General features: G+C 34.2%; 5 protein-coding genes across 5 annotated transcripts; all 5 read left to right on the forward strand.

Moving 5' to 3' along the window:
- The first annotated feature begins 92 nt into the window (after positions 1–92).
- Positions 93–27,871, forward strand: LOC139100120 (uncharacterized). The gene is given in 32 exon segments (XM_070652726.1): positions 93–254; positions 675–925; positions 988–1,069; positions 1,140–1,633; positions 1,701–1,735; positions 1,934–2,058; positions 2,120–2,161; positions 2,570–2,682; positions 3,306–3,382; positions 3,825–3,901; positions 3,958–4,606; positions 4,666–4,688; positions 4,761–5,693; positions 5,755–5,840; positions 5,903–5,984; positions 6,046–6,309; positions 6,312–6,451; positions 6,583–6,620; positions 6,719–6,843; positions 11,584–11,813; positions 11,868–11,949; positions 14,630–14,877; positions 15,243–15,324; positions 15,386–15,917; positions 16,142–16,266; positions 16,325–16,375; positions 25,634–25,863; positions 25,921–26,002; positions 26,756–27,240; positions 27,299–27,333; positions 27,390–27,511; positions 27,665–27,871. Coding segments are annotated over 32 exon segments (6,063 nt in total). The 5' UTR covers positions 93–187; the 3' UTR covers positions 27,721–27,871.
- On the forward strand, positions 6,903–9,089 carry LOC139101044 (melanization protease 1-like). The gene is made up of 7 exons (XM_070653907.1): positions 6,903–7,350; positions 7,548–7,798; positions 7,862–7,943; positions 8,007–8,503; positions 8,561–8,595; positions 8,793–8,917; positions 8,980–9,089. The coding sequence occupies exons 1-7, from the start codon at positions 7,284–7,286 to the stop codon at positions 9,033–9,035; spliced, it is 1,113 nt and encodes a 370-aa protein (XP_070510008.1). The 5' UTR covers positions 6,903–7,283; the 3' UTR covers positions 9,036–9,089.
- Positions 10,017–13,096, forward strand: LOC139101061 (serine protease easter-like). Its single transcript, XM_070653932.1, has 8 exons — positions 10,017–10,135; positions 10,952–11,028; positions 11,584–11,813; positions 11,868–11,949; positions 12,009–12,501; positions 12,563–12,597; positions 12,793–12,917; positions 12,980–13,096. Exons 5-8 carry the CDS (start codon positions 12,232–12,234, stop codon positions 13,033–13,035), a joined length of 486 nt encoding a protein of 161 aa, XP_070510033.1. The 5' UTR covers positions 10,017–10,135; positions 10,952–11,028; positions 11,584–11,813; positions 11,868–11,949; positions 12,009–12,231; the 3' UTR covers positions 13,036–13,096.
- LOC139101052 (CLIP domain-containing serine protease B4-like) lies at positions 17,202–19,772 on the forward strand. Its single transcript, XM_070653920.1, has 7 exons — positions 17,202–17,383; positions 17,855–18,078; positions 18,134–18,215; positions 18,614–19,095; positions 19,166–19,200; positions 19,464–19,588; positions 19,645–19,772. The coding sequence occupies exons 1-7, from the start codon at positions 17,323–17,325 to the stop codon at positions 19,701–19,703; spliced, it is 1,068 nt and encodes a 355-aa protein (XP_070510021.1). The 5' UTR covers positions 17,202–17,322; the 3' UTR covers positions 19,704–19,772.
- LOC139101033 (CLIP domain-containing serine protease B4-like) lies at positions 21,039–23,474 on the forward strand. The gene is made up of 6 exons (XM_070653899.1): positions 21,039–21,451; positions 21,514–21,598; positions 22,279–22,778; positions 22,839–22,873; positions 22,929–23,053; positions 23,316–23,474. The coding sequence occupies exons 1-6, from the start codon at positions 21,131–21,133 to the stop codon at positions 23,369–23,371; spliced, it is 1,122 nt and encodes a 373-aa protein (XP_070510000.1). The 5' UTR covers positions 21,039–21,130; the 3' UTR covers positions 23,372–23,474.
- Positions 27,872–27,982: the final 111 nt, after the last annotated feature.

Raw genomic sequence — 27,982 nt, forward strand, 5'->3', positions numbered from 1 at the left:
TTCTCTAAAGAAGAGATCTTCTCTCATAATTCAGGTTTTTAAATTAAACTCGCTCAATGAGATGCTTTAAATCGACACCTTTTTATTTTTTCAGTCGATTGTTGTCTCTCAAGCTTGAAACATTAAAATTCGGTGCTTTGTGCCGCTCGGATATTTCGATAAATATTCTAACTTCTAGTCAATTAAAATGAAGACAATCATTCTGTTCTTAGTATTTATTTCAATTCTAAGCTTTTGTAAAACAGCTACACCTAGTAAGTATTAACCATGGCTACATGAGTTCTTGTCATAAAATTGCTTAGCTATTATTGAATTATAATTACGTTAGTGCTTCGATGTGCAGCAGCGAAAAAGCGCCAGTGGTCTAAATGGTTAGAAAGTCTGGCAGTTGTCCATAAGATCTCAGGTTTGATCCCAGACCAAGTCTAGTTGAATTCGGATGAATTTTCGCTGTTGTAGTCAATTGAACTTAGCTTGTGTAATTTGTTGTCGCACAAATTGTGGCAAGGTACACTGCATTAATATATCCAAAATATACCCTGAGTCTGACAATGTGCAGAGAGTTCTTTCCATAAGAAAGAACAAAAATCCATTGAGACAAAATCTGTCTTCATGACACTTGACATTTTTCAATAATGCTTTATATTATGGCTATATAAAAAAAATTCTCTTAGATTTAGCGACATGCACAGATAACGAAGAATGTATAGTTCACACTGAGTGCGACGAGATCAGTAATCTAACAAAAAAAGGAAGATTGACACCAGCTGAAAGAAGTTATTTCGAAAGTAAAATATGTCAAATAGTAAATCGTGTATATCACGTATGTTGTGCTCGAAGAAATGTTCCAACAATTACAGTACAACGTTTGTCAACCTCAAAATTTCCAACAGCACCAAAATGTGGACACTATGTTAGTGATAAAGTAAGGATAGAAAGTATAACATTTGTATATTTATTTGTAATGCTTTGTAAGATTAATCATAGATTTATGGAGGAGAGGATACTTCTATAAACGAATATCCATGGATTGCTCAAATTATGTATACGAAACCTAGGGAAAATATCGGTAAATAACCAATAATCTAATTGTATATAATTCCAAGTATTCTCTTAAATAAAAACATCCTCATTTATAGAAAGTGGTTGCGGTGGAAGCTTAATCAACGAACGTTTTGTCCTGTCTGCTGCACATTGCAATAAACAGGGACCGGGATCATGGAAAATTACGGCAGTCCGTCTTGGTGATTGGGACACAAGAACAAATCCCGATTGTGAATCATTATTAAATGAAGTAATCTGCAATGATCCGTACGTCCAAGTTAATGTCATTGAAATTATTGTTCATCCTGAATATGATCCAAGATCAAAAACTTCCCAAAATGACATTATGCTGTTAAAATTAGAAAATGACGTTCAATACACAAAATGGATTCAACCGATTTGTTTGTCACTTGATTCCAGTTTTCGAGGGATGGATTTTACTAAATTTACCTTGGAAATTGCAGGATTTGGTATGACTGAATATTCCATCGCAAGTTATGTTAAGCAAAGATTGGATTTAGACGGAGTTGATGACAATCTATGCGCAAATTATTATGCGCGATATAATGCACTAATAACAAGAAAGCAAGTAAGATAATTAGTCATTTTACTAAAGTAAAAGCTGTTGTTTCTATATTTGTACATGTTTTTTATAGATTTGTGCTGGAGGTGAAGAAGGAAGAGACAGTTGGTTAGTAGATTAGAACAAATTTAATAGGAATTATTGGAAGATTAAGTGCAGGCTTGCATGTATCGAGCGATATGTTAGGTTTACATCCGAAGACACTAAGTCATATGCTATGTAGCACTTGAGCTTTAAATTATTCGAAAATAGAGACTGACTTACTTCAGATGTTGTCATTTACATTATATATTCATAATTTTTTAGCAATGGAGACTCGGGAGGACCCCTCATGAGATATGGATACTTTCCTGATTCAGATTTTCCTTACTACGTATTGGTTGGTATTGTATCTTACGGTCCTACAAATTGTGGAACTAAGGATGCACCAGGTGAATATTGCAAAGTCAAAAAATTGTCAACAATCATCTAATTATTTAAAATATTTTACAGGAGTTTACACCCGAGTGTCAGAATACATTGACTGGATAAACAGCAACACCAATTAATCAAATTGTCAAATAAAATTTTTTCTAGAATAAAAAGTCGTAGTCTCCTTGACTTGCTTCACTCAGTTTCAGTATAATAAGATCAAGTCCATGTTCTGAAAATGATGATGAATTATTAGATTATCGCATCACTGGGATATTCCCAATACAATGTGGACAGTAAACTTTTGTAGGAGATAACGAATGTGCAGATGAGTTATCATGCTTAAGATTCTTGTCTCTCCTTTCATGGAAAAATAATTTGAATAATTCTCTCTGAAATTCTCACGATTCTCAGTAATTGAGTCAAACGAGTCTTTTTTTTAAGTTTTTACTCTTTTAATAGAGATGTAAAAGGATTTTTTAATTTATGAAAATCTCATTTTATTTACTATTATCAGTTCTTTATGAACTTTTAAAGAGTTCAAACCTACAAAAATGAAATATAAAATAATTGATTTTTTGTATTTATTAATAATTTGTGATCTTTCAAATTTTCAAACGCGAATTTGTGCATTAATAACAGGTGTATGTGATAAAATAATGACTTTTTTAATAAAATCTTTTTTAGTGCATTTTCTTAGCATGAAAAGACGCTATTGTCCGCTCTTTGTCCGTCCGTGTGTCGCTCAATTACTCTACCAGTTTAAGTATTTTTAATGCGATTTTTGCTTATTGTGTGTTTTAACTTGGATAGATGACTCCGGAAGGCTAATTAAATTAACTTTTTTCAAACAATTTCTTACGTTTTACCATGCTATGGACATTTCAGTGTCGAAAAAAGTCGACCTTGCGTCGAATTTGGAATTTTTTGCATATTTTTGTCTAATTTTAACATTATTAACCATCTATTTTAACTAAAGATTGATCTACAAACAAGATTTGTTCAATGAAACCTTGTAATTCAGTGAAAATTGACTAAAATTAGTGAAAATTTGACGGTTATTTTGAAATTCAAACGAAAAATAACGGTTAATTTCGACATGTCCGTACGTGCGTTTTACATACGAAAATGAGCTACAACCGGTCACGAGTGGCCACGTCTTTACTAATTATTTTGGTGATTAATTTTTAATATGTTTTTATGGTAAGATTATACTCTAATAAGTCGAAATTCATCTTAAAATAACTGACAAAAATTTTAGTTTTAGGAAACGTGCGGAAAAGTTCAAATAGGTCGTGGAAATATTGTTGGAGGAAACTACGCTATACGCGGATCTTTTCCTTGGTGAGTAATTTTGCATAAATTTAAAACGTTCTACTGTAGCAAATCTATTTTTATGATAACGAAAGATAAGGTGCGTGCAATTCAAATAAAACTGGGGAAGACCAATGATTAAATGAAAATAAACATCAAGTTCAAAAAGATTATTTTTTTGTTACATTCAAATTTAAGAAATATTGGAAAAATTATTAAATGCACCCAATAATTCGTCCAAAGCTTGTTTTGTATGAAAACTTGATAAATCCAATTCTTTGACATACCACAAAGTTTTCATTCCTTGGTGTTTTTAAAGTTTTTTCAATAAAAATAACAAAATTAAGATATTAAACTATATATCAGTACCATGATAGTATCTCATAGAAGCTTAGTTAATGGTTATTTGATTTAAGTTAGTCTATAACTTATTATTTTCATTTTTTTTTAAAGACATTTTAAACAATTTTAGGAGCGCTGCATTGGTCAAAAATGACGGATCTGTCTTTTGCGGAGGAACTATTGTGTCAAAAAATAAAGTGCTAACAGGTATGATATGCTTAACACGTAATATATATTAAATAATCTTATTTAATTAACCACAGCCGCTCATTGCGTTCTTGGAAAAGACAATCTATATGAATTACTATCGCGTGAAATTATCGTCGTCGTTGGTGGTCACAATCTCAACATTACTTTCGAGAGAGGAAGATTTTCAGTTGGTGTTGAAAGGATTGATATTCATGATGATTGGAACCCAAGCTCTTCATCTTTTGATGCTGATATTGCAATGCTAACATTAGTTGATAATTTGTGTTTTAATCGATATATTCAGCCAATATGCTTGATCCACCCTTATTCATTTTTAACTAGAATTTGGAATGGATACACTGTCGGATATGGCAAAAGTGAAAGAAATTCATATAGTGAAAACGTTTTGAAGTCTGTTTTAATACCAATTGAGCCTAGTAATGAAGAATGTTTTTATTCGAATGAGTTCTTAGTGAAAATAGCGAGCAATCGATCATTTTGTGGTGGCAGTCGAGAAGGATCTGGTGTATGTTTAGGTGATAGTGGAAATGGATTATTTGCTGAGTATTCAGGCATTTATTATCTTCGTGGTATCGTATCTGCATCGCTCTACACTAATAATAACTGCGATGTTTACAATTATGCAATTTTTACAAATGTTATCAAGTTTTTCGATTGGATTGTGGATAAAGCAGCAATAATGGATTATCAATATATTTCTAAGTTAGAATTTTTTAATATTTGATATTTATAAGATTTTATTGAATGTTTTTCATTTTCAGAACTTCAATTTCTCTTTTGAAACGTAAGTTGAATTTTAATTTAATTACGTTTTAATTATAGCTGTACTTACATTAATGCATTCCAATCTACTTAGGTGGTGACGCTTTGTGTACATACGAGCATGTTACAAAATATCAGAATGAGTTGATTTTAGAACCAAGTACTGGCTATAAATGTAGTTTGGATATAGATGTCCAAGTAGCGAGAGTAAATAAAATTTTTGGATCCCATAGAAATGACGGCGATGACAATAAAGTTAGCATAATAAACATTCTATCGAAATTCAACAACTACCTCACAACATTTCCCAATACATTTTGCAATAAGTTTCCGAAATTAGAAATAATTGATATGAGTAGATCATATCATATTGAAACCATTGAAAACGATTCGTTGATACAATGCAAAAATTTGAAGATATTACAGTTCCACATGAATAGAATCGAAAAACTTCCCGAAAATCTGTTGGCTGAAAATAAAAGGATGAAAAAACTCTATATAACCTCAAATTTGATCAAACGAATACCGAATAATTTTTTATCAAATCTTTTGGAGCTACAAATAATGGATTTATCCAATAACAAAATTGATCAAATTTCAAGTAATACCTTCAATAACATTGTGAATTTGGAAGAACTCAACTTGGCATCCAATAACTTAAAAGTTCTAGATCGGATGTTGTTCAAAAATTTAAAAAAGTTGAAGAAGTTAAATCTTAATAACAATGAAATCACGGAATTATCGGAAGGAGTTTTTAGCAATTTGGACAAATTAAAGCATTTTTTTATTCAAAAGAATAAATTAACCATTATACATGCTGCATCATTTCCTAGAAATGTTCATCTTGATATTGTCGATCTTTCAAGGAATCAAATTATCGCAATTGATGAACAATTCATCCAAAATTGTGACATTTCTAACCTAAAAATGGCAGAAAATACTTGCGATGAAACTACTTCAATCAAGAAAATGGAAATGAAACTAAAATTAGCATCATGTTTCAGTCGATATATAAACCCTATTTCTGGTAAGCTTTAACTTTAACCTGAACTTTAATTTTTTTTATAAAATCAAAATTTATTTTATAGTTATCACAATAATTCAAAAACCAACATTACAATCGGTTTCAAAACTTCCAGAAGCACCAAAATGTGGGTTCTATCTTGGTGATAAAGTAAGTTAATGAAGTATAAAGTCTGTATAATTATGTGTAATGTTTTGTATGATTTTTCACAGATTTATGGAGGAGAGGATACGATGATCGACGATTATCCATGGGTTGCTCAAATTTTGTATACAAAACCTAATAATAGGATTGGTAAATAGCCATTATGTTTTATTCCAACACTTTTCTCATCCATAATCATCCTCCTTTACAGGTAGTCACTGTGGTGGAATCTTAATAAACGAACGTTATGTCCTGTCCGCAGCACAATGTGAAAAACAGATTCCAGCAACATGGAAACTTACAGCAGTACGTTTTGGTGATTGGGACACAAGGACAAATCCTGATTGTCAAACATTGAAAAATGAAGTGATTTGCAATGATCCGTACGTTGATGTTGATGTCATTCAAGCAATCGTTCATCCAGAGTACGTTGAAAAGTCCAAAAATTTACATAACGACATCATGCTGTTAAAATTAAAAATGATGTTCAATTTACAAAATGGATTATTCCAATTTGTTTGCCAATTGATTCCAGTTTTCGTGGTATGAATTTTGCGAACGTTTCATTAGAATTTTCTGGATTTGGTAAGACTGCAATGGGAAATATAACTGAAATAAAAAAAAATTGAACTAGACGGAGTGGATCGATGTGGATGGTATTATGAGTCACAAAAAATCAATATAACAAGCAAACAGGTAAGATAATTAGTTATTTTTAGTATGCTAAATTTATTTTTATATTTTATAGATTTGTGCAGAAGGTGAAAAAGGAAAAGACTCCTCTTGGTTAGTAAATTAAATATTTATTTTTTAGCTTACTATGTAATAAAAGTGTCGAGGAACGTTAAACCATGGAATATTAGTAATATTTTCATAATTTTTAGCTATGGAGATTCAGGAGGACCCCTCATGAGATATGGAAACTTTCCTAATTCAAATTATCCTTACTACTTGCTGGTTGGCATTGTATCTTTGGGACATCCTAAGTGTGGAACTAAGGAAGTTCCAGGTAAATATTCTGTAGTTAAAAAAATTTTCAATAATTATTTAAAATATTTTGAAGGTGTTTACACTCGAGTGTCAGAATACATTGACTGGATAAACAGCAACATCAATTAAATGTTTTTAAAAGGGTTGCATTTTCGTGTACCTTAATAAATGATAGGTCCTGCCAATTTGTCAACCCTACCATGGTCTTTTATATTATCTGAAAAAATCTTTTCTCATAATTCAGATTCTAAATCAAAATTTGCTCATTGAGATGATATTAATTGACACCTTTACTTGTTAATAAATCGTTTGCCTTTTATTCTTTCAGTCGATTGTTGTCTCTCAAGCTTAGAACATTAAAATAAAGCATAGAAGGTTAAAAATAAGATTTTGTAGGCAATCAGTTGAGTTTAATAGATTGTATTGGATATACTTATTAAAATAAACCAAAAGTGCAAAATGAAGGCAAGCATTCTGTTCTTAGTATTCATTTCAACTCTAAACGTATGTAAAACAGCTCAACCTAGTAAGTATTAACCACGAATACATGAGTTTATGACATTCAATTGTTCTATTGTCCTTAAATTGTAAAGATCTTAGTGCTTTGGGTCTTAAAAATACAACATCGTCTCAGTAACTGAGTTGAAGTGAATCATTGGCAAACTCACTACTTAGTTCCGAGAATTCTATGCCTATTTAATTAATATTTGTAAATTCTCTTAGAATTAACAACATGCAAAGGTAACGAAGAATGTAGAGTTCACACTGAGTGCAATGAATTCAGTAATCTAACGAAAAAAGGAAGATTGACACCAGCTGAAAGGAGTTATTTCGAAAGTAAAATGTGTCAAATAGTAAACCGTGAACTTCACGTATGTTGTGCTCGAAAAAATGCTCCAACAATTACAGTGCCACGTCTATCAACATCAAAATTTCCCACAGCACCAAATTGTGGATTTCATGTTGGCGATAAAGTAAGTACATGAAATGCAAAGTTTGGTATAATTATATGTGATGCTTTGTATGATTCATCACAGATTTTTGGAGGAGAGGATACCTCTATCGACGAATATCCATGGATTGCTCAAATTATGTATAGGAAACCTAACAATAAGATCGGTAAATCCTCCATGGTTTATAATTCCAAGCAATTTATTAAATGAAAAACATTCTCCTATACAGAAGGTAGATGTGGTGGAAGCTTAATCAACGAACGTTATGTCCTATCCGCTGCACATTGTGATAGAAGAATTACACCAGGATTGAAACTTACTGCAGTCCGTCTTGGTGATTGGGACACAAGAACTAATCCCGATTGTCAAACATTTCAAAATGAAGTGATCTGCAATGATCCATACGTGCAAATTAATGTCGTTAAAATTATCGTTCATCCCGAATATGATTCATCGTCGCCAAGTTCCCCAAATGACATCATGCTGTTGAAATTAGAGAATGACGTAAAATACACAAAATGGATTCAACCGATTTGCTTGCCAATTGATTCCAGTTTTCGTGGTATGGATTTTACTAAATTTACCTTAGAAGTTGCAGGATTCGGCAGGACTGAAAATGGAACAGAAAGTGATGTGAAGCAAATATTGGATTTAGACGGAGTAGAAACCAATCGATGTGCAAATTATTATAATACGCATTTTAAAGCCATGATTACAAACAAGCAGGTAAGATAATCAAGTCTAATTAAGTAATTTTACTTTAACATTTGTATATTTTTATAGATTTGTGCTGGAGGTGAAGAAGGAAGAGACAGTTGGTTAGTAAATTAAATTGAATTTAATAGGAATTATTTGAAGATAAAGTCCAGGCTTGCATATATCAGGTGATCTGTTAGGTATACAGCCGAAGACACTAAGTCATATGCTATGCAGTACTTGAGCTTTAAATTATTAGAAAATAGAGTCCGACTCACTTTAGATGACGTTATTTATATTATAAATTCAAATTATTTAGCGCTGGAGACTCTGGAGGGCCCCTCATGAGATATGGAAACTTTCCCAACTCAAAATATCCTTACTACTTACTGGTTGGCATTGTATCTTTTGGACCTAAATATTGTGGAACTAAAGATGCTCCAGGTGAATATTGCAAAGTCTAAAAAATTGTCAAAAATCATCTAATTGTTTAAAATACTTTGCAGGAGTTTACACCAAAGTGTCAGAATACATTGACTGGATAAACAGCAACACTAATTAATTTTAATTATCACATTTTTCTGAAAATAAAAGGTCTAGTAGGGAATTTCTAGTATATTATGAGTAATTTTGTTATTTTGAATCACATTAGCAGTTTTTGGTCTTTCCAGACTCAAATTCCTATTCAGATCTTTAAAGGATCTGTTTAATTTCTTTTGCTTACATTTAATAGACAAGTAGACGTCATATGTATGATTTGCATCACTCAGATTTACTGCACTAATATCAAGTTCTCCTTAAATCATCGCCATTCCTTTGAAATACTCAAAACTTATTAAGACTTTTTTGTGTTTGGGAAATTCCCAATATCACAAGAAAATTACCTTTTTGTAGGAGATAACGATGGTCATGTGGTAGTCGAATGCGTTGCTGAATTATCACATTTAAGACATTTATCTCTCCTGTCGTGAACAAATAAAGTCAATAAATATCTCTGAAATTCTCATTCTTTTCAGTTATTAGGTTGAATTCAATTAAAACGAAGTCTTTTGCCGTCTACTATGAGTCAATCAGTCTTAGTTACGAAGTAGTGGAGGAGCATTGATGACAAAGGAACTTCATGATTTAAAAACATGTGGTACTAAATCTACATCAGGTAATACTTTGAGTTACTTGAATAATTTTAAAATGATTCACAAAAATGTATTTTTAGATGTGTATACTCGAGTCTCTGACTATATGGATTGGATCATTAGTAAAATGCACTAAATTGAGCAGAAAATCGAATTTATTTTGACTTGTCTATGATCAAAGAATTTCTGGCAACACCCCTGAGTCTCCATCATGAATAGATTTGTTAACTTCTATTGGAAATCCGCCTCTATTTGTCTCTATCTTATTTAAATCTCACATATTTAAACATTAAATTCAATGATTATGACAATTGAGTAGATTCTCTTGCTTAATTTTGGATTTTTGATTAAAACTCACTCATTTGAGATTCTTTAAAAATTTCTCTTATTTAAATCTTTCACCTTTTTCTACTTTCAGTTGGTTCTTTTCTCTCGAACTTGATAGATTAAGTTTGTTTTTGACAAAAATTTATTGCTCTGGAGGTCAGAGATAATAATTGCTGCATGCAATCAGCTGAGATTAAGAAAAGTTTGTATTAATTTTTGTAAAAAATTACTTGAAGAGCTGTTGATTACCCAATTTTTAGAATTTAAGTCGTTTTGAGTTTAGATGATTAATTTGAATAATAATTTTAGTAAATTCAGGCATTTACAATTTATGTATAGAATTAGGCATTATATTCCTTCAAAAATTTTATAAAATTACAAAATATCAAGTAAAGCTTGGTTTTACATTTAAATATCAAAATAAACCTTAAAAACTATTTATTTAAGGCAAATTTCGATAATTACTAAAATGAAAATTAAGATACCGAAAGAACAGAATTTTAACGGTTTTTAAATTTTCGAATTTTTCCTCATTGGTCTTCTCAGTTTATTTTGTGTTGACAAATTTTGTCAGAAAAAGTATAAAATTTAAGTTATTTAATCCGTTTAGTGATAAATATTAGCTGATTTGATGCTAAAGATTAATAAATCATCAGCTAACAATGATATTTAGTTAGTTTGCAATGTTTGAAAATATAAATCATCAAAAAATGAAATTATTTTGAGTTTTTTCGTCACTGGAAGACTATTGGTTTATGTAATTAAGGATTTATAGAAATCTCATTATAGTTTTGAGACATTTTAATTAAAGATCTTTGTTTTTGTGTTAAAAGCTAATATTTGAAAAGCATCAAAATATTGTATGGTAGTTTAAGATCCAGTAATGTACAAACTTTTTGAAAACCTCTTATCTAAGTAACTAGAAAACTATAGGTTGAGTTAATAAGTCATATTTAAGTGTAAATTAGCTATTTATAACATTGTTATTGTTTTTTATTATTTATAAATTTGTTTTCAGGTCTATCATAATGAATCGAACCATACTGCTCCTGGTTTTCCTTTCAACTCTAAGCTTATGTAAAACAGCTAAACCTAGCAAGTATTAACCATGGCTGCATGAGTTCTTGACATAAAATTGCTCATGTTATAAAATTGTAATGAAGTTAGTGCTTCGGTATTGCAACATCGTTTCCACTACTGAGTTACAGATTTATAGGGTCTAATTGTCTATAAAGTTAAAGACAATGAAGTCACTAGGGCGCTCTTATGTCACCGAATTGATAGAAAAACATGAGCGTGCCCTGATGGCTACGTAATGTTGATTTAAGTCCACTTTTTGGGGCAAAAAAGTGAAATTTATCGTATTATGACTTTCGGGATATGAAATCGAATCATTAACAAGAGCAAAGTCTAGAAATTCCAGAATATAGTTGGAATAAGCATTTTTAAATGTAATACACTAAGTATTTCCCTGTATTTCTATTTTGTATTTGAAATTTCCTATAATCCGGAGTTTCCAAGTCTGTGGAAATTATTCTTGAGCCGAGATTGAGATGTGCTGGGCTCGTCTTTATCTCAATCCTTTCTCTATCTCGTAAATTTGTCAAAATCAAGACATATTATCTAATTAATTTATATAAATTCTCTTAGATTTTGCTAAATGCACAGATACCGAAGAATGCATAATTCACACCGAATGCGAAGAGTTCACAAAACTAACGAGAAAAGGAAATTTATCACAAGATCAAAGAAATTATTTTAGAAGTAAGGTTTGTAAGGTTGAAAATCGTGCATATCATGTGTGTTGCGCTCGAACAATAGTTCCAACAACATCAAAACTTCCAGAAGCACCAAAATGTGGATTCTATCTTGGTGATAAAGTAAGTTAATGAAGGATAATGTTTATGTGTAATGTTTTGTATGATAAATCATAGATTTATGGAGGAGAGGATACGATGATCGACGAATATCCATGGGTTGCTAAAATTTTGTATACAAAACCTAACAATAGGATCGGTAAATAGCCATTATTTTTAATTCCAACCCTTTTCTTATCCATAATCATCCCTTTACAGGTAGTCACTGTGGTGGAAGCTTAATAAACGAACGTTATGTCCTTCCGCTGCACATTGTGAGCAAAGAATTCCGCCATCATGGAAACTTACTGGAGTCCGTCTTGGTGATTGGGACACAAGAACAGATCCTGATTGTCAAGATTTTGATAATGAAAAAATTTGCAATGATCCGTACGTGGATGTTGATGTCATTCAAGCTATCGTTCATCCAGAATATGTTCCAATGTCAAAAAGTCAACCGAACGACATCTTACTGTTAAAATTAAAGAATGACGTTCAATTTACAAAATGGATTATACCAATTTGTTTACCACTTGATTCCAGTGTTGGTGGTATGGATTTTACGAAATTATCATTGGAAGTTGCTGGATTTGGTAAGACTGAAAATTCAACAGCAAGTGATGTTAAGCAAAGATTGGATTTGGATGGAATTGATAACAGTCAATGTGAAAGGCATTATCAGCCAAAAAATGTCAATATAACAAGCAAGCAGGTAAGATAATCAAGTCCAATTAAGTAATTTTACTATAGTAAAAGTTTGAATATTTTTATAGATTTGTGCTGGAGGTGAAGAAGGAAGAGACAGTTGGTTAGTAAATTAAATTGAATTTAATAGCAATTATTTGAAAATAAAGTCCAGGCTTGCATATATCATGTGATCTATTAGCTATACAGTCAGACATTAACTGATATGCTATGCAGGACTAGAGCCTTAAATTATTAGAAAATAGAGACTGACTCACTTTAGATGACGTTAATTATATTATAATTTTGAATCCTTTAGCAATGGAGATTCAGGAGGGCCCCTCATGAGATATGGAAACTTTCCCAACTCAAAATATCCTTACTACTTACTAGTTGGCATTGTATCTTTTGGACCTAAAAAGTGTGGAACTAAGGATGCTCCAGGTGAATATTGCAAAGTCTAAAAAATTGTCAAAAATTGTCTAATTGTTTAAAATGTTTTGCAGGAGTTTACACCAGAGTGTCAGAATACATTGACTGGATAAACAGCAATATTGATTAATTAACACATAAAAAATTTTTGATAATAAAATGGAATTTCCAATATATTTTTAGGAATTTAATTGTTAAAATTGTATTTATGGTTTAAACCTATAGAAGCTGAAGGTAACCTATTACCAGAGTCAGATATGATCTGACGATGATGAGGTCGAGTCGAATTTTCCATCCTAAGTCCGAGTCTATTCCACCTCTGCCTATAACATACTGCTTTCATCCTTAAATTGTCATAGCTATTACTATGCTCTCCCGAAATCCCGGTACCGGAAGATTTTCGGAACCGGGACGGAATTTCCCGGTTCCGACATCGAGAAAGCATATTGAGGAATTACTTGGAAAGTAATAAAAAATTATAAATATACAATTTTGTTTGGGATTTTCCCACTCATGTCATACAGATTGTAACCTTTTGTGGGAGATAACGATGATCATCAACTGTATTGCTGAATTATCATGTTTAAGACTTTGTCTCTCCTGTCGTGAGCAAATAATGTCAATAATTCTCTCTGTTATTCTCATACTTCTCAGTTATTAAGTCAAACTCGTTTGGAACGATGTCTTTTGATGTCTAATGAGAGTCAGTCAGTCTTCAGTTTTATTTGTGACTTGTTGCAAGACTCAAGAAATATATTTTAAAAAATTACCTGAGACTTATTGGCCATAAAAATATTTAAAAAATTTAAGAATATCCTGAATCTATTGATTTACCTTAATTTCAAGTTGTCTGTGGATTTAAACACAGTAAAATCATGAAAAAACTGATTGTGTGTCTAGTTCTGATTAACTTTTCGTTTATTTACTGCGAAGTTGAGCAAAGTGAGTATTTAAAATTTTTTCAGGAATAATCAAAAGTATTATACATGCTAAGTCAAATTTAAGCTCCCTAAATGGAACAGATTGCGGTTGTTTGAAGATAAACCTAAAATTTCATGGCAAGGCACACAAATGTCAAGTTAAGGTCGACTTATCACAGTCTGTTCTGCTTAAATGTTCTAAATCCCGGGATTATAAACAATTCAGTTTTAATTAGAATTGACAACTCTACTATCGTGCTTAATTAGGCAGCCTTATGGATGCTACAAGCTTGTATCTTTCATTTGGTTTCAATAGATGAGCTTTAGTGGAGCCTAAAGTCGGTAGCCGGTAATAAAGCTAGTTTTAGGCGATATTTTAGGGAGGTCATGGATCACAATTGATCTGTACGGCCAGCGAAGTAAGAAGTAAGTAAGTTAGCGGAGCCTTAAACGTATTGTCGAAGACTCTTTAATTTGTGTCTTGCCTACTTCGCTGGTCGTACAGATAATTGCAATCTATGTCCTCCTTAGACCGGCTCTTTTTTGGGTTTGTTAGCTTGTAATTAAGATGGCGGCTTGCTGATTCCTCCAATAAGATTTGGATTGACGGCCTTCACCGCGAGAAGATGAGGTTGGTACATAAGCTAGATATACCATAGAACTGCATATATTTCGCGTTCATCACCTTTAATAGTCACTCTATATTTATAAACTTTAATACCTTTTTGTAATCTATACATTCATGTTTCAAATTTCAACAGCTTTAATCAATCTTATCACTTTCCTATCTACTTTGTTCAAAAGGAATCAACAAATGTTCAGCCGGAGAGTCATGTGTACCACACTATGAATGTGAAGCAGTAACAAATCTAACGTCAAAAGGCCGGCTTACACAAGAAGAAAGAGCTTACCTCAAAAGTAAACTTTGCAATCAAATCAGTCGACTAAATTACTTCTGCTGTCCAGGTTTTCAATCCAAAGAACCACCGAAAGTACCACAAAAAATAAATTTACCGGAACCACCAAATTGTGGAATTTATTTTAGTGATAATGTAAGTTGGGATGTTGATTTAGGGAATTAGAAGGCGTAGAGACCTCCTTTATAGACGGTAGGAGACCTCCTTTATAGACGGTAGGAGACCTCCTTTATAGACGGTAGGAGACCTCCTCTGTAGACGGTAGGAGACCTCCTCTATAGACGGTAGGAGACCTCCTTTATAGACGGTAGGAGACCTCCCTCTATAGACGGTAGGAGACCTACCTCTATAGACTAGGAGACCTCCTTCTATTGACGGTAGGACGATAGTTCACTTGAAGTGAACAACACCTTAATGACTACTTCACTTGATCTTCTCCATAAAACAACAATTAATTCTCAACATTTATAGAATATGTTATAATTTCATTGACCTTACAGATTGTTAACGGTGAATCGACTTACATCGATGAATATCCATGGTTTGCCATGATTGAATATTCAGCAGGAGATAGAAAGAAAGGTGAGGCAATAATTTTTAATTCCTTTTTAAATTATCTTCATTTCTTACATCATTCTTTCAGGTCAATTTTGTGGTGGAAGCTTAATCAACAACCGTTATGTTCTCACGGCTGCACATTGCAATGATAAACTTCCAACTGGATGGAGAATATCGCATGTTAGACTTGGTGAATGGGATTTATCATCAAATCCTGACTGTCAATATTTTGAAAATGATGAGGAAATGTGTAATGATCCATATGTAGAAGTTCCAGTTGCTGAAATTATCATGCATCCACAATATCGTCAAACCGGATCTGCTCAATACAATGACATTGCATTATTAAAATTAGAACATGATGTTAAAACGACTGTCTGGATTAAACCAATTTGCTTGCCAATCGATCAAAGTCTTAGAGATCTCGACTATACAGCACAAGCTTTAGAAGTTACTGGTTATGGAATGACTGAAACTGATGTTAAAAGTCAGGTTAAATTGAGGGTGGATTTAGATGTTGTTAAACAGGATGATTGCAGGAATTTCTATAACTCGAAAGGTGTGGATATCAAAAATAGTCAAATTTGTGCTCTTGGAAAGGATGGAAAGGATTCATGGTAAGTCGATGCGTTTTGGATAAGACTGATGTTGATTATTGATAGAGCTTTGGTTGACCTTAAGTGCCAAACGTTCTGTCAGAAGCTCAAAGCTTTGTATCACTGGATTTGCCTGATTTGCTTCATATCCAATGAGAATCTGCAGCATCTGATTTTCAAAAGTCTTCAAAAGCCTTGATAATCCTTAAAATAAGATTCCATTGATCAATTCCTTTATTTTATAGCAATGGAGATTCCGGCGGTCCACTCATGAAGTTCAAGAAGTTCCCCAATTCGAACATTGCTTACTACATGGCTGTTGGATTAGTTTCATTTGGTCCAAGTAAATGTGGGAAAGCGGATACACCAGGTAATTCATGTTAGAACTGTCCCAGTCAGCATATTTAATGATTCTTTCTTATTTTCAGGCATTTATACTCGTATTGCAGACTATATGGACTGGATTATTGAAAATACTAGTTAAATGCCTTCCATGTTCCACGCGGAAGTTAATTAGAAATAAAAATGATGATTTCATGTGTACAAAACAATAAAGTACCTATTTTAATAAAATAAACAAACCACAAATGAGCAACTTGACTCCATAAACATTGAGTTTTTATTAGAAAGGTCATTTAAATTCCAGATTACAAGCTGAAAATAATCAAATTTTCTATACTTAATCATCTGAACTTTGTTTTAACACATTTTTATTGAGAAACACAATCTACTAGCGATAAGAAAGTTTCGGGAATTCCCTCGTATTCTTCGGTTCAGTGATTATGCTCTCTATATAGTATTTATTGATAATAATCATAACTTCGAGGCATCCGAACAGCAAAAGTCGGTTAAAATATCTAAAACCCGGCCGGCGTAACTCTGACATGGGGCTGAATTCATACCAGATCCGATAAAAAGTCGGTCAATCGATCGAAAAGCTGGAACCAAGCCAGTGTGACTCTGGCAAGGTGTCGGATTCGGTGTAAATCATGCCAGAGATACGTCGGCTTGGTTCAGGATTTTCGATCGATTAACCGATATGTGATATTCGGAATAGGTGGTTCGCAGATAGAACTACACATCACCTAGACTATAAGCGTTGTCCATTCGGCCTTACCACCGTAAAACCGTCAAAGTTTACTTTAAACCCTTCAAACCCTTCAAAACCTTTAATGATTTAATGAATTATTTTACTGTCTTTATTATCACTTCTCAGCACATACAGCACATTATGTAAACAGCAAAAGCAACTGATTAATTGATCATGTTTTTATTAAACTCTCTCATTAGATTTTTAATCGTTCATTCAAAAGGAAGTTGTTCAACAAAATAAAGCATTTATTGTGGTTGTAGATTTAAAAAAAAAGGTTTTTGTTTAGATCTAAAAAGAATTTTTAGGAAGCTTTAAAGCTGATTGTTAAATAGCATGAAACATTTAGTGGTGCTGCTGATATTTCTTGCTATTTCAAGAGTCACATCACAAAGAAGTAAGTAAATTGTTTATTGTCGTATGTAATAATAACTAGGGATTTCAGTATAACAGTTTAAAATACAAGAATATACTCACTGAGCATGCTCTGTGCATTCTAGTAATCATGGACAATAGTGTATATTAGTGATCGTGGTCATTGGTACCGTAAAAAAGCTTATTGAGCATATGCTCTTCTAGATCCGTCTATTTATGTAAATAACTTATCAATACGACATAACCAGATAACCCTTCGTTCCTAGTAACGTAGAGTGTTTAGTCCCCCTTCTCCATCGTTCAGGCTTAAGCCTTTCATAACCCTAACCTAAAATTACCCAATTGAACAGTGATGGACAACCTGTGTGTCGCGACTCATTGGTATGCTCTAAAAAATCTCTCCAAATAAACCCAAAATCAGACGTTGTCAAGTATGTCATGCTCCCTATCAACATTCCACCATAATTCATCTAAATAATCATATTTTTTCAAGGATTCAATACATGTGCGTCCGGAGAGGTTTGTACTCCTCAACACCAATGTGAAGCTGTAACAAATATAACATCCAAAGGTCGATGGACTCCACGAGAAAGAGCATATCTCCAATCTAAACATTGCAATGTTGTTAATCGTCTAAATTACTTTTGTTGTACATCCAATATCAAACCTACTCATCTTCCAGAAGCGCCTAAATGTGGGGTTCATTTTGGTGATCGAGTAAGTTGCTTAAATTGATTTTATTTATTTGAAACTTGATTCAATTCATTTCTAGATTGTAAATGGTGAAAATACTTTCATCGATGATTTCCCATGGTATGCTCTAATTCAATATTCAAAAGGAATTGATAAGATTGGTAAGAATTAGAATTAATCAAGCCAGAAGCCGAAGGCAATCGGCAAAAGCCTGACGAATATCGTTAACCATCGGTAGTTGTTCGATGGTCGCTGACTCAACGGTGCCATCAACAGTCGTACGGTTGTCGATTCAATGGAGCCACCGGCAGTTTGGTTTAACGGTTTCCAACCGTCTACCGTTGAAAGGTGTCATCGTCCATCGGCCAACTGCTGTCAAAAGGTGTCACCGGTCGCCGGTGATTGCCAATGAAATGTAGCTCAAAAGAGTAGGTGTCAATGGCAATCGGTGCCCACTGGTACCCGATGGTACCTTTTAACTGCAGTCAGCTAATGGCCTTTGCCACCTACCATCAGCAGCACCAGAATCGAACAGTACCCAATATTAATTCTCTTCTAGGACATTTCTGTGGAGGAAGTTTAATAAATGATCAATATGTCCTTACCGCTGCACATTGTAAAGTTATAGTAAGGGATAATTGGAAGATATCTAAAGTAAGACTCGGCGAATGGGACTTGAGAACAAATCCTGATTGTGATGATGGTTTTTGCAATGAACCATATGTTGATGTTCCTGTCGCCGAAATTAAAATTCATCCAGAATATTACTTTGAGGGTGTTGCTCAATATCATGACATTGCTTTATTGAAATTAGACCGTAAAGTTGAGTTTAATGAATGGATTAAGCCAATTTGTCTACCAATTGATTCTAGGGTTAGAAGTATGGATTTTACATCACATAGTTTAGAGGTTGCTGGATATGGATTAACAGAAAATGGAGTTACAAGTCCAATTAAAAAGAAGGTTGAACTAGAAGGACGAACACAAGCTGCATGTCAAGCAGATTATAATAAAGCTGGTGTGTTGATATCTGAAAAACATGTAAATATTGAGCTAGAAGCTGCATAATTTGAGTTGTTGGGTTAATACTTTGTGTTACTAATTGTTTCAGATCTGTGCTGGGAGTAATGAAGGAAAAGATTCATGGTAAGTTGAAATAAAGACATTTACTTGAGCAGCACAATGAGGATTAGGTCGAAATCATCCGTCACAGTGCCGTCAGGGTATTAGGGTTGTCCGGGCTGATCGGGTTGTTCGGGCAGTTCAGACTGTTCGTCCAGTCCGAGTTGTTCAGATATTTTGGAATGTTCGGACTGTTCAGACAATTTGAAATGCTCGGACTTTTCGGGCTGTTCGGACTGTTTCGGTTAACTGACAGGGCAATTAATGAATATTTCATACTATTTTAGTAACGGAGATTCTGGAAGTCCTTTAATGAAGTTTGGAAATTTTCCGAATTCTAAATTTGGACATTATGTACAAGTTGGTCTGGTCTCATTTGGTGCAAAAAAATGTGGAACTCCTGAATCTCCAGGTAATTTATAGAGCCTAATTTTCCAGAAATATGTTTTGTAATAATTTATATTTTAGGAGTTTATGTACGAATCTCTGAATATATGGACTGGATAATTGAAAATACTAAGGAATGACGACATTTTTGTTCTATTGTACAAAAGTATTTGAATAAGTTTTTAAAAAATAAAGTCAATTTCAATGCATTTAACACGCTTTTTTACCGAGTAACGCAAATGAAGAAGATTCCACCAAGGAGCTTTCATAGTTCCGCTAAGCCTCTTTTAAAAACACTTTAGCTTTTCAGATCATTGAGACCCAGCTGTGCGCTAGGGCGTTTCGCAACTAATGATTGTTTAACAACCATAGGTGCGTCAGACCTCTGTCCTCAGTAGACCTACACAGTTAATAGTCGGAGCAGAACCACTCGTTTGATGAAGCTATTGTCAGATTATTGTCTTCGCTTGAGATGGGCAGGTCATGTAAACAAACGAGCATAGGATATGCCAGTATATAGAGTAAGCTTTGTTGATGGCAAATAATCAAGAGGAAGATCGAGAATGTCCTGGATTGGTTGTGTTGAAAAGGACGCTAGAGTTCTCAATATCCAAAATTGGCAGAATCTATCGAAAGGTAGAGATGTCTATAGACGTTCTTTAAACGATGCAATAGGCCTCCATGCGTTTTAGCCAAGGAAATAAAAGAAGTAAATAAGCCTGCAAATAGTTACTGTAAGTTGCGTTTTCACTGCATATGATTCGAAAAAAAGACAGGTAAAAGAGTTTCTCCTGCCGAGTCTCGAACCCATGACTGCTTGGCCGGAATCACAATAAATTGGTGTTGAAGTATGAAGCTATTTCGCCACCTGGTCAAAAATATTCAGCTTTGAAACTCGACCGAGGAGTCTTTTTAATTTGTGTCGCTCGGGTTTCAATTGCTTTCAATAATAATTGGGAATTCCAGATGACTCTTGAGTCATGAGATACGGTTTACAAGTATAAAAGTCCACCATCCATCATGGAAAGATATTAATTTGACAGTTAATCGGGATTATATCGCTCATTTCTTCATTTACTGAACGAATTCAACTAGAACGTAAGAATCAATCAATTCAATAAAGTTATTAAGAACATTAAGAAGTCACACGAACTCTACCGCCTACTTAGTGTCTTTAAAACTGTCAGATTGGATTTATTGAGGAATTAATCGTCAATATTATGGATCCAAAAAGAGGAATTTCAACACACGAGTTGGAAAACACGTCAAAAAAATTGATATACAGGTTTGATATTTAGCACGTCAAAACATTGAGAATCTCTCAACATTTTACTCTCTTAATGCTCTCTGTTATTTAAATTAACTTGCAAACTTGCTTCTGTAAAACTCACAAATTTCTCTTTCTGTTGCTGATTCTTCCTCACAATAAAATAAATAAAAACAAATAAAAATGTATTTAGTTCGTCGTCATTCACTCAATGATTCACATCACATACTTAACTTCTCGTTTCTCGCATTTAATTAAAGTTAAAGATTAAATTTAATTACGGAATCGTGACCAAAAATTATGGAAAAAATAATCTGTTGTTTACTACTTTGTGCTGTATTGCTTGTTAACAATTTAGTGGAATCACGTCGTGTATCATCAAGATATGGTGATGCTGGTTTAGCTACATGCTCATCGGATGAGGAATGTATTATTCATAATGAATGTGATGAAGTCAATCAAATGACTAAAAAAGGACGTTTTACATATGAAGAGGAAGCATATCTAAGAACAAAATTGTGTAAGTTTTATCGTCGTGTACATCACTTCTGTTGTAAGAAACAGAAGGTGAGCATCAGACTTCCTCAGGCTCCGGATTGTGGACTGTACTTTAGTGATAGAGTGAGTTTAATATTGAGTTCAAGGTTTAGAGCTTTAATTGATGTTGATCTAATAACTTCCAGATATATTCTACATCAGAGGACACTTACATCGATCAATATCCGTGGACAGCTATGATTATGTACTCTAAACCTGGAAATAGAATTGGTAAGTTGATTTATAAATGAGATTGTAGCTTTTTGCGACACGATTGCATTTTTCAATGTTATCTGAACAGTACGAATCAGTTGATCGATCAAAAAGCCAGCATAACACTGACTTGGTGTCGGTTACGATCTTAATGATCAGGTGCCGATTTCTCCGAAGTTGGTACGGCATGCTACGGTGTGGAATAGAACACCACTGGTATGGTATAACGGTACACCTGATATGTCATAGTAGTATGCGTATACCGTACCAATCGAAGATTGCTGGTGTAGCAATAGTACACTGGTTGTAGGATATAGTGCTATGATGATATGGTAGTGGTATAGGTACGGTATATGCGCACATATCTCGTACTATATTCCCATACTACCAGTTGACCTATACCGTCCCATCGTTCCATCGAACCAATATTCCGTTCAGCCAGTCACCATTGCTGCTACTGGTGCATCATTGGTACGGTATTGGCATAACACTTTGTCATGCCAGGTGTGCCACTGTATTGTACCAGTGGTGCAACTAACCAATGGTGTATCTTTTCCGAACCCTATGTTGCCATACACAACCATGCCATACCACACCATGCTGCATTGATCGACTATTCCACTTCTGCTACTCAGCTCTCATAAACTTAAAACAACTTATTTCCATAATTTCAACCAATTTAAAACTCATAATTATAGAAAGTCACTGCGGAGGAAGCTTAATCACCGAACGTCATGTACTTACCGCTGCTCATTGCTATTCGAAAGTTCCGAAAAATTGGAAATTATTACATGTTAGGCTCGGCGAATGGGACAGAAGATCAAATCCAGATTGTATGGAATTTATCAATGAAGTAGTTTGCAATGATCCATATGTAGACGTTCCAGTTAAAAAAGTAATTGAACATCCAAATTACAAAAAGTATTCTTTGAATCAGCACAATGACATTGCACTGTTGGAACTGGAGTATAATGTGAAATTTACAGTATATGTAAGGCCAATTTGTCTGCCAATTGATCCTCGAATTGGTCAAATGAATTTTACATCACACAGCGTGGAAGTTAGCGGATTTCAACTTAATGAAAAATATGCAAATTCAAGTCTAACAAAGAAAGTTTACTATTTGAATGTTGTGGATCATGATAGATGCAGACAGGATACCTATACAGCAACTAAAGCTATGGTCACAAGTTCTCAGGTTAGATAAATCCCAAAAAAAATATGAAACTGGAACTAAAATGTAAAAATTTATCAATAGATTTGTGCTGGAATTGAGGAGGAAAAGGAGTTTTGGTAAGGAAAATGACCTAAATTTTGATGAGTTTTGTGCTAATTTTGGACATTTTAGTAATCCAGATTCTGGTGGCTCATTAATGAAGGAAGGAATCTATCCAACTTCAAAGTTCCCACACTATCAATTAATCGGCATTCAATCATATGGACCGGAAAGATGTGCAACTCAATATAATCCAGGTAGGTACTCTTTAACATGGAGTTGGCAGGACTTTAAAGTTGAGTCGACTCCATTAAAGTCTAGTATCCTCTGGACTTCATGGAAAAAGGTGGATTCAGACTCCATGAAGTCCGGACACCACTGAACTCGATTAAAAAAGTGGATCCAGACTCTATGAATCCAGACTTTTTGGACTTTTAGATTCCAAACTCCCAAAGTCCTGCCAACTCTGCCTTAACATATTCTTAAACCTCATTAATCTCATAAATTACAATATTTTAGGAGTTTACACGTTAGTGTCACAGTATATGGATTGGATAGTCGAAAATATTAACTAAGAAGCTGCTTAAAACCAAATAATTACTTTAGATTTAAGATACATAAAGGCTAAGTCTGTAATACTAATTTTTAATGAATAAACAGCTAATATAATAAATAAAAGTGATGTTGGATTTCCCACTGGATTTTTAAGGTCAAGAAAGTATGAATTATTGTTTTGTTTACTTTTAAGCTACAAAAGTCGATGACCTGCGGAAGAATAACAAATTGCGGATTGCTGGAAAATCCTATGACTTTTACCTTGGGAAGGTCGTTCAATTATTACGTAACGCTGTTAGGTGGGGGGAGAATGGTGAGTCCAAGACACTCCAATTTACAATACTATACTTAATGTACCGTACTTACTGTACTTTCACATAAATTTAGCAAGTACAGAAAGTACAGTACTGTACTTTTGAAGTGTCTGACCCTTGAGGGGTCAAAAAGTCGATTTTTAAGTACGTACTAAGTGAACTGCCCCTTGCTTATTAACTATCAATTGCACTATAAGCCCGAATCCGAACAAATCCCTTAATCCAGTGATTTGCAACCTTTTTTGTACCACGAAACACCTTGATGGAAAGCTCCGACCGAAACCGCACACTGCATTCGGTTCATGGAATTTGGCAGCACTCAGGTTGCCCACCACTGCCTTAATCGACCAAAAACCCAGCCCCATTTCACCGTGACTCTGCTTTGACCATGACGAACTGGTACCGGATTTCGGGGCAATAAATCATCTTGTGCTACTCACGAATACAATGCTCATGAATACAATGCCGGTATATTCATTGAATTCCAAGCATCACACACCATTTCAAGCATCACAATGCGGTGAATCGTACTTTTCGCAGTAAAAACTGATCGAATAAATCAGCAAGCTAATTCAACTTCATGATAAAATGGCTATGACGTCTTTTATTTTTTCGTACAAAAAAGTTAATGCAAAAAAAGAAGAAGATGACGTGGGGAATTCTGGCATTTAAATTATGTAAATATATAATCTTCTGTATGATGGTATTTCAACAACAATGTCTGTTTACGATTTTTGTATGTATGTGGGTAAGTAAAAAGTCATTAGAGATTGTCACACATTGTGGTATTTTCAGTTAGGTAGTAAATTAATAATTAAAATAGTTGAAAACAATTAACCGATATAATAGTATCAGTGACCTAAATGGTAGAGCGTTGGTCTTGCTCCTAAAGATTCTGGGTTCGATCCCAGGTCATATTTAATTATCGAACAGAGTTGCAAAGCAGACACTTTTGTCAGGCAAAAACAATCCATAAGAAGCTTAATTCATATGTTGGATGCAGTTTGGTGGTCTTTGGCACATAATGCGTCTCTATTGCTAGGTATACAAGGATATAACTTGAATTTGGATGATTTTCTTTGCGAAATTTTGCGAACCTGAAATGTGAATCGGCCCATTACAAGGTCCATTCGGTTTTATGACTTAGTCGTGTTCTGATAATATGCAGAGCTTGCAAATGGTTCAGATCCCACTTTCAATTGCTGGTCTAAATCAGTGGTAGGGCAACCAGTTTGTTATCAATAATTTTGGAAACCGAGCGCCGAGAGCGGTTTCAAAGGAGGTATACTACCAAGGTGTGCCGAAAAAAAGATTGCCACTGGTCTAAAGGGTGTGTGACAATGGATTATCAATCACAACGCACCCAGTTCATAAAACTGAGCCAGTTCATAAAACAGAGGCATCTTCTGATTGCTGTTGATAAAAGAGCTTTGACAGAGCACTTCATTTGTGTCGCTTTGGAGAATTCTGAACTCTTTATCAAAAATGTTCGTTTCTATCCAAAAAGTATTATATTTTTTGAGGCATTTTGAATGCGAACCGGCTGTAGTTTTGTATTATATCATGTAGCCTAATAAACAATTGAGAATGCTAGCTGCGACATGAAATTCATTCTATATTCTCTCGCAAAATTACACAAAAATAAATTCTGAAAATAGATTGATAAAGGAACTCATTTCTCAGCATTTTTTCAATCAGTTCCTTGATGACACTCGAGTTAGTAAGAAGTGAAACAGCTGATTTAAATCTACTTTCACTTGCTGGGTTTTTCGCCTTTTTTATTGCCGTGTGTCATTGAAGCTTGTATTACTTTCTTTGAATTTTCGGCAAGATGACCAGATTCATATTAATCTCATTCCTATTAATCATCTGCAGAAGCGCACATTCAGACAAACGTAAGACATAAAAACCCATGACCTACCACAACACAACACCTTTTCCTTAAAACATGTTTACTATTTTTCTTAGAATATACAACATGCACGACCAAGGAAGCATGCATCCCATTCAGAGAGTGTGACGCTGTTAATGAAATTCTCAGAAAAGGCAATCGGTTATCAAGAGAAGATAGTGAATATTTTCGAAGAATACAGTGTAAAGTTGAGAATCGCATGGCTTATGTCTGCTGTGCTAAAAAAATTAACTTAGAGGAACTGCTGCCGAAAGCACCACATTGTGGAATTCAGTTCTCAGAAAGAGTAAGTTGGTGAATTAACTGAGGAATTGATGTTCAAATTGTTATGAAATTGTTTTAGATTTTTGGAGGAGTTGAAACAGAAATTGACGAATATCCTTGGACTGTTCAAGTTCAGTATACAAAAGCGAATGGTGTAATATGTAAGTTTAAGGTTTAAGAAGTATTATTTTCAAATTTAAAGGTCATTTGATGATTTGGCATGCATATGACACGTATAACAATCATACAGGCTTTAAATTTCATTGTACTACATAGGGGTCATCCACGTATTACGTAACACGAAGGTTACACCAATACATCCTCGACCCAAACCCAGGCTCTACTGCTTTTCTTCCCTCCCACTAAAATCATTGATTTCTCCCAACATTAGTGCCTTTGACCCAGACATCACTGCCTTTCTCCCCTCCTGATTCCAATGCCTTCCTCTCTTCCCTGATCCACTGCCTATCTCTCTTCTTGATCCCACTCCCTTTCTCAACCCTGGCCCTTCTGCCTTTCTCTTCCACTACTTACTGCCTTTCTGACCTTCTACCCACTGCTTTTCTGGTTTGACCCCATTGCCTTTCTCCCCTCTTAACCGCACTTTCTTTCTCAACTCCTGACCCGTCTGCTTTTCTCGCCTTGATTTCACCGGCTTTCTCTCCCCGATTTCAATGCCTTTCTCTCCCCCGACTCACTGCCTTTGATCCCATTCTCTTTATTCTCTCCTGACCCCGCTGCCTTTTCCGTCCCTGATCCCACTCCTTTTTTATCGCTGGCCCTACTGCCTTTCTCTTCCCAGACTCCATTATTCGCATTTTAGTATTTTACCAAGTCATTCAAAACCTTAAAACCCCTAGATTGTATACCTTAAATTTAATACTAGATCCCAACCTCATTTCCATAATTTCCAGATAACCACTGTGGTGGAGTTCTAATCAACAAACGTTACGTCTTAACTGCCGCACATTGTGAAAGTCGACTTCCCAGAGGTGGCCGTATTACTCAAGTAAGACTTGGTGATTGGGATATAAGAACGAATCCCGATTGTGATGAATATGAAACATGCAATGATCCATATGTGGAAATTCCAATTGATAAAGTTATTGTTCATGAAGATTATATTGCTCATAAAAGAGCACAAAATCATGACATAGCCTTAATCAAGCTACAACATGATGTGACTTTTAGTAAATTTATAAAGCCAATTTGCTTGCCAATTGATTTAAATGTCAGAAATATGGATTTGACAAATCATGGCGTGGAAGTTGCTGGATTTGGTCGAACTGAGAATAAAACGGGAAGTGATCGAAAAATGAAGGTTGGAGTGACTATAACTTCACAAGATTTCTGTCAAAATGTCTACAGGAGATCGAATATTGAAATTACGGATAAACAGGTACGATAGCTGAATACTCAAGTCTTAATCCTTTTATTAACTGCATCTTTATGTCTAGCTATGTGCTGGTGGTGAACCAGGAAAGGATTCTTGGTAAGAAACAATCCTAAATCATTTTTTTTTATCCTACTAAGCATGATCATTTACAGTAAAGGAGATTCCGGAGGACCATTGATGAAAGAGGTCGTTAAGCCAGGCTCATTACCATATACCATGTTAGTTGGCTTGGTTTCGTTTGGACCTAGCAATTGTGGAACAAAGAATCATCCAGGTATGATATTGTTATCAGCTGAAACTTCAGAAACTTCAGTTTGAAGCTAAGGAGAATTTTTTATGGAATCAAGTCGACTTTAGTCAACATTTCGATAGAGAATCCAAGTCGACTTCCAGCTCTGCTTTAGATAATTTAGTTAAATATTTTCAGGTTTATATACACGTGTATCTGAGTATATGGACTGGATCACTAACAATATGGATTAGATCAGTATTTTCCAAACCATATGGGATGGCACACTAGGTGGTGGATTAAGTGGTTGATTTTCACCAAGACAACAATCATGATTAATATTTTGATAACTTTTGGAGTTAATAAATTAATAAAGACTCTCATATCGCTATTAATATCAAACAATCCAAACATGAACTTGAATTTTGAATTAGGAATTTTCAGATTTGAACCTAACTTGTGTATTGCATGGCACACTAGTGTACGCTGCGAAACATCAGCAGTGACATAGTGGTT

The sequence above is a fragment of the Chironomus tepperi genome, unplaced genomic scaffold (assembly GCF_022539635.2).
Source record: "Chironomus tepperi strain 1889 unplaced genomic scaffold, CSIRO-AGI_Ctep_v1 contig_8, whole genome shotgun sequence".
NCBI lineage: Eukaryota > Metazoa > Arthropoda > Insecta > Diptera > Chironomidae > Chironomus > Chironomus tepperi.

Bases quoted from the DNA above. Each gene is read 5' to 3' on its own strand.
- LOC139101044 (XM_070653907.1), top strand. From the start codon at position 7,284: ATGAAGGCAAGCATTCTGTTCTTAGTATTCATTTCAACTCTAAACGTA. The intron at 7,351-7,547 runs GTAAGTATTAAC...AAATTCTCTTAG, and splicing joins ATGTAAAACAGCTCAACCTA to AATTAACAACATGCAAAGGT. The intron at 8,918-8,979 runs GTGAATATTGCA...AATACTTTGCAG, and splicing joins TGGAACTAAAGATGCTCCAG to GAGTTTACACCAAAGTGTCA.
- LOC139101061 (XM_070653932.1), top strand. From the start codon at position 12,232: ATGTCAAAAAGTCAACCGAACGACATCTTACTGTTAAAATTAAAGAAT. The intron at 12,598-12,792 runs GTTAGTAAATTA...TGAATCCTTTAG, and splicing joins GAAGAAGGAAGAGACAGTTG to CAATGGAGATTCAGGAGGGC. The intron at 12,918-12,979 runs GTGAATATTGCA...AATGTTTTGCAG, and splicing joins TGGAACTAAGGATGCTCCAG to GAGTTTACACCAGAGTGTCA.
- LOC139101052 (XM_070653920.1), top strand. From the start codon at position 17,323: ATGAAACATTTAGTGGTGCTGCTGATATTTCTTGCTATTTCAAGAGTC. The intron at 17,384-17,854 runs GTAAGTAAATTG...TATTTTTTCAAG, and splicing joins AAGAGTCACATCACAAAGAA to GATTCAATACATGTGCGTCC. The intron at 19,201-19,463 runs GTAAGTTGAAAT...ATACTATTTTAG, and splicing joins AATGAAGGAAAAGATTCATG to TAACGGAGATTCTGGAAGTC.
- LOC139101033 (XM_070653899.1), top strand. From the start codon at position 21,131: ATGGAAAAAATAATCTGTTGTTTACTACTTTGTGCTGTATTGCTTGTT. The intron at 22,779-22,838 runs GTTAGATAAATC...ATTTATCAATAG, and splicing joins CTATGGTCACAAGTTCTCAG to ATTTGTGCTGGAATTGAGGA. The intron at 22,874-22,928 runs GTAAGGAAAATG...TGGACATTTTAG, and splicing joins GAGGAGGAAAAGGAGTTTTG to TAATCCAGATTCTGGTGGCT.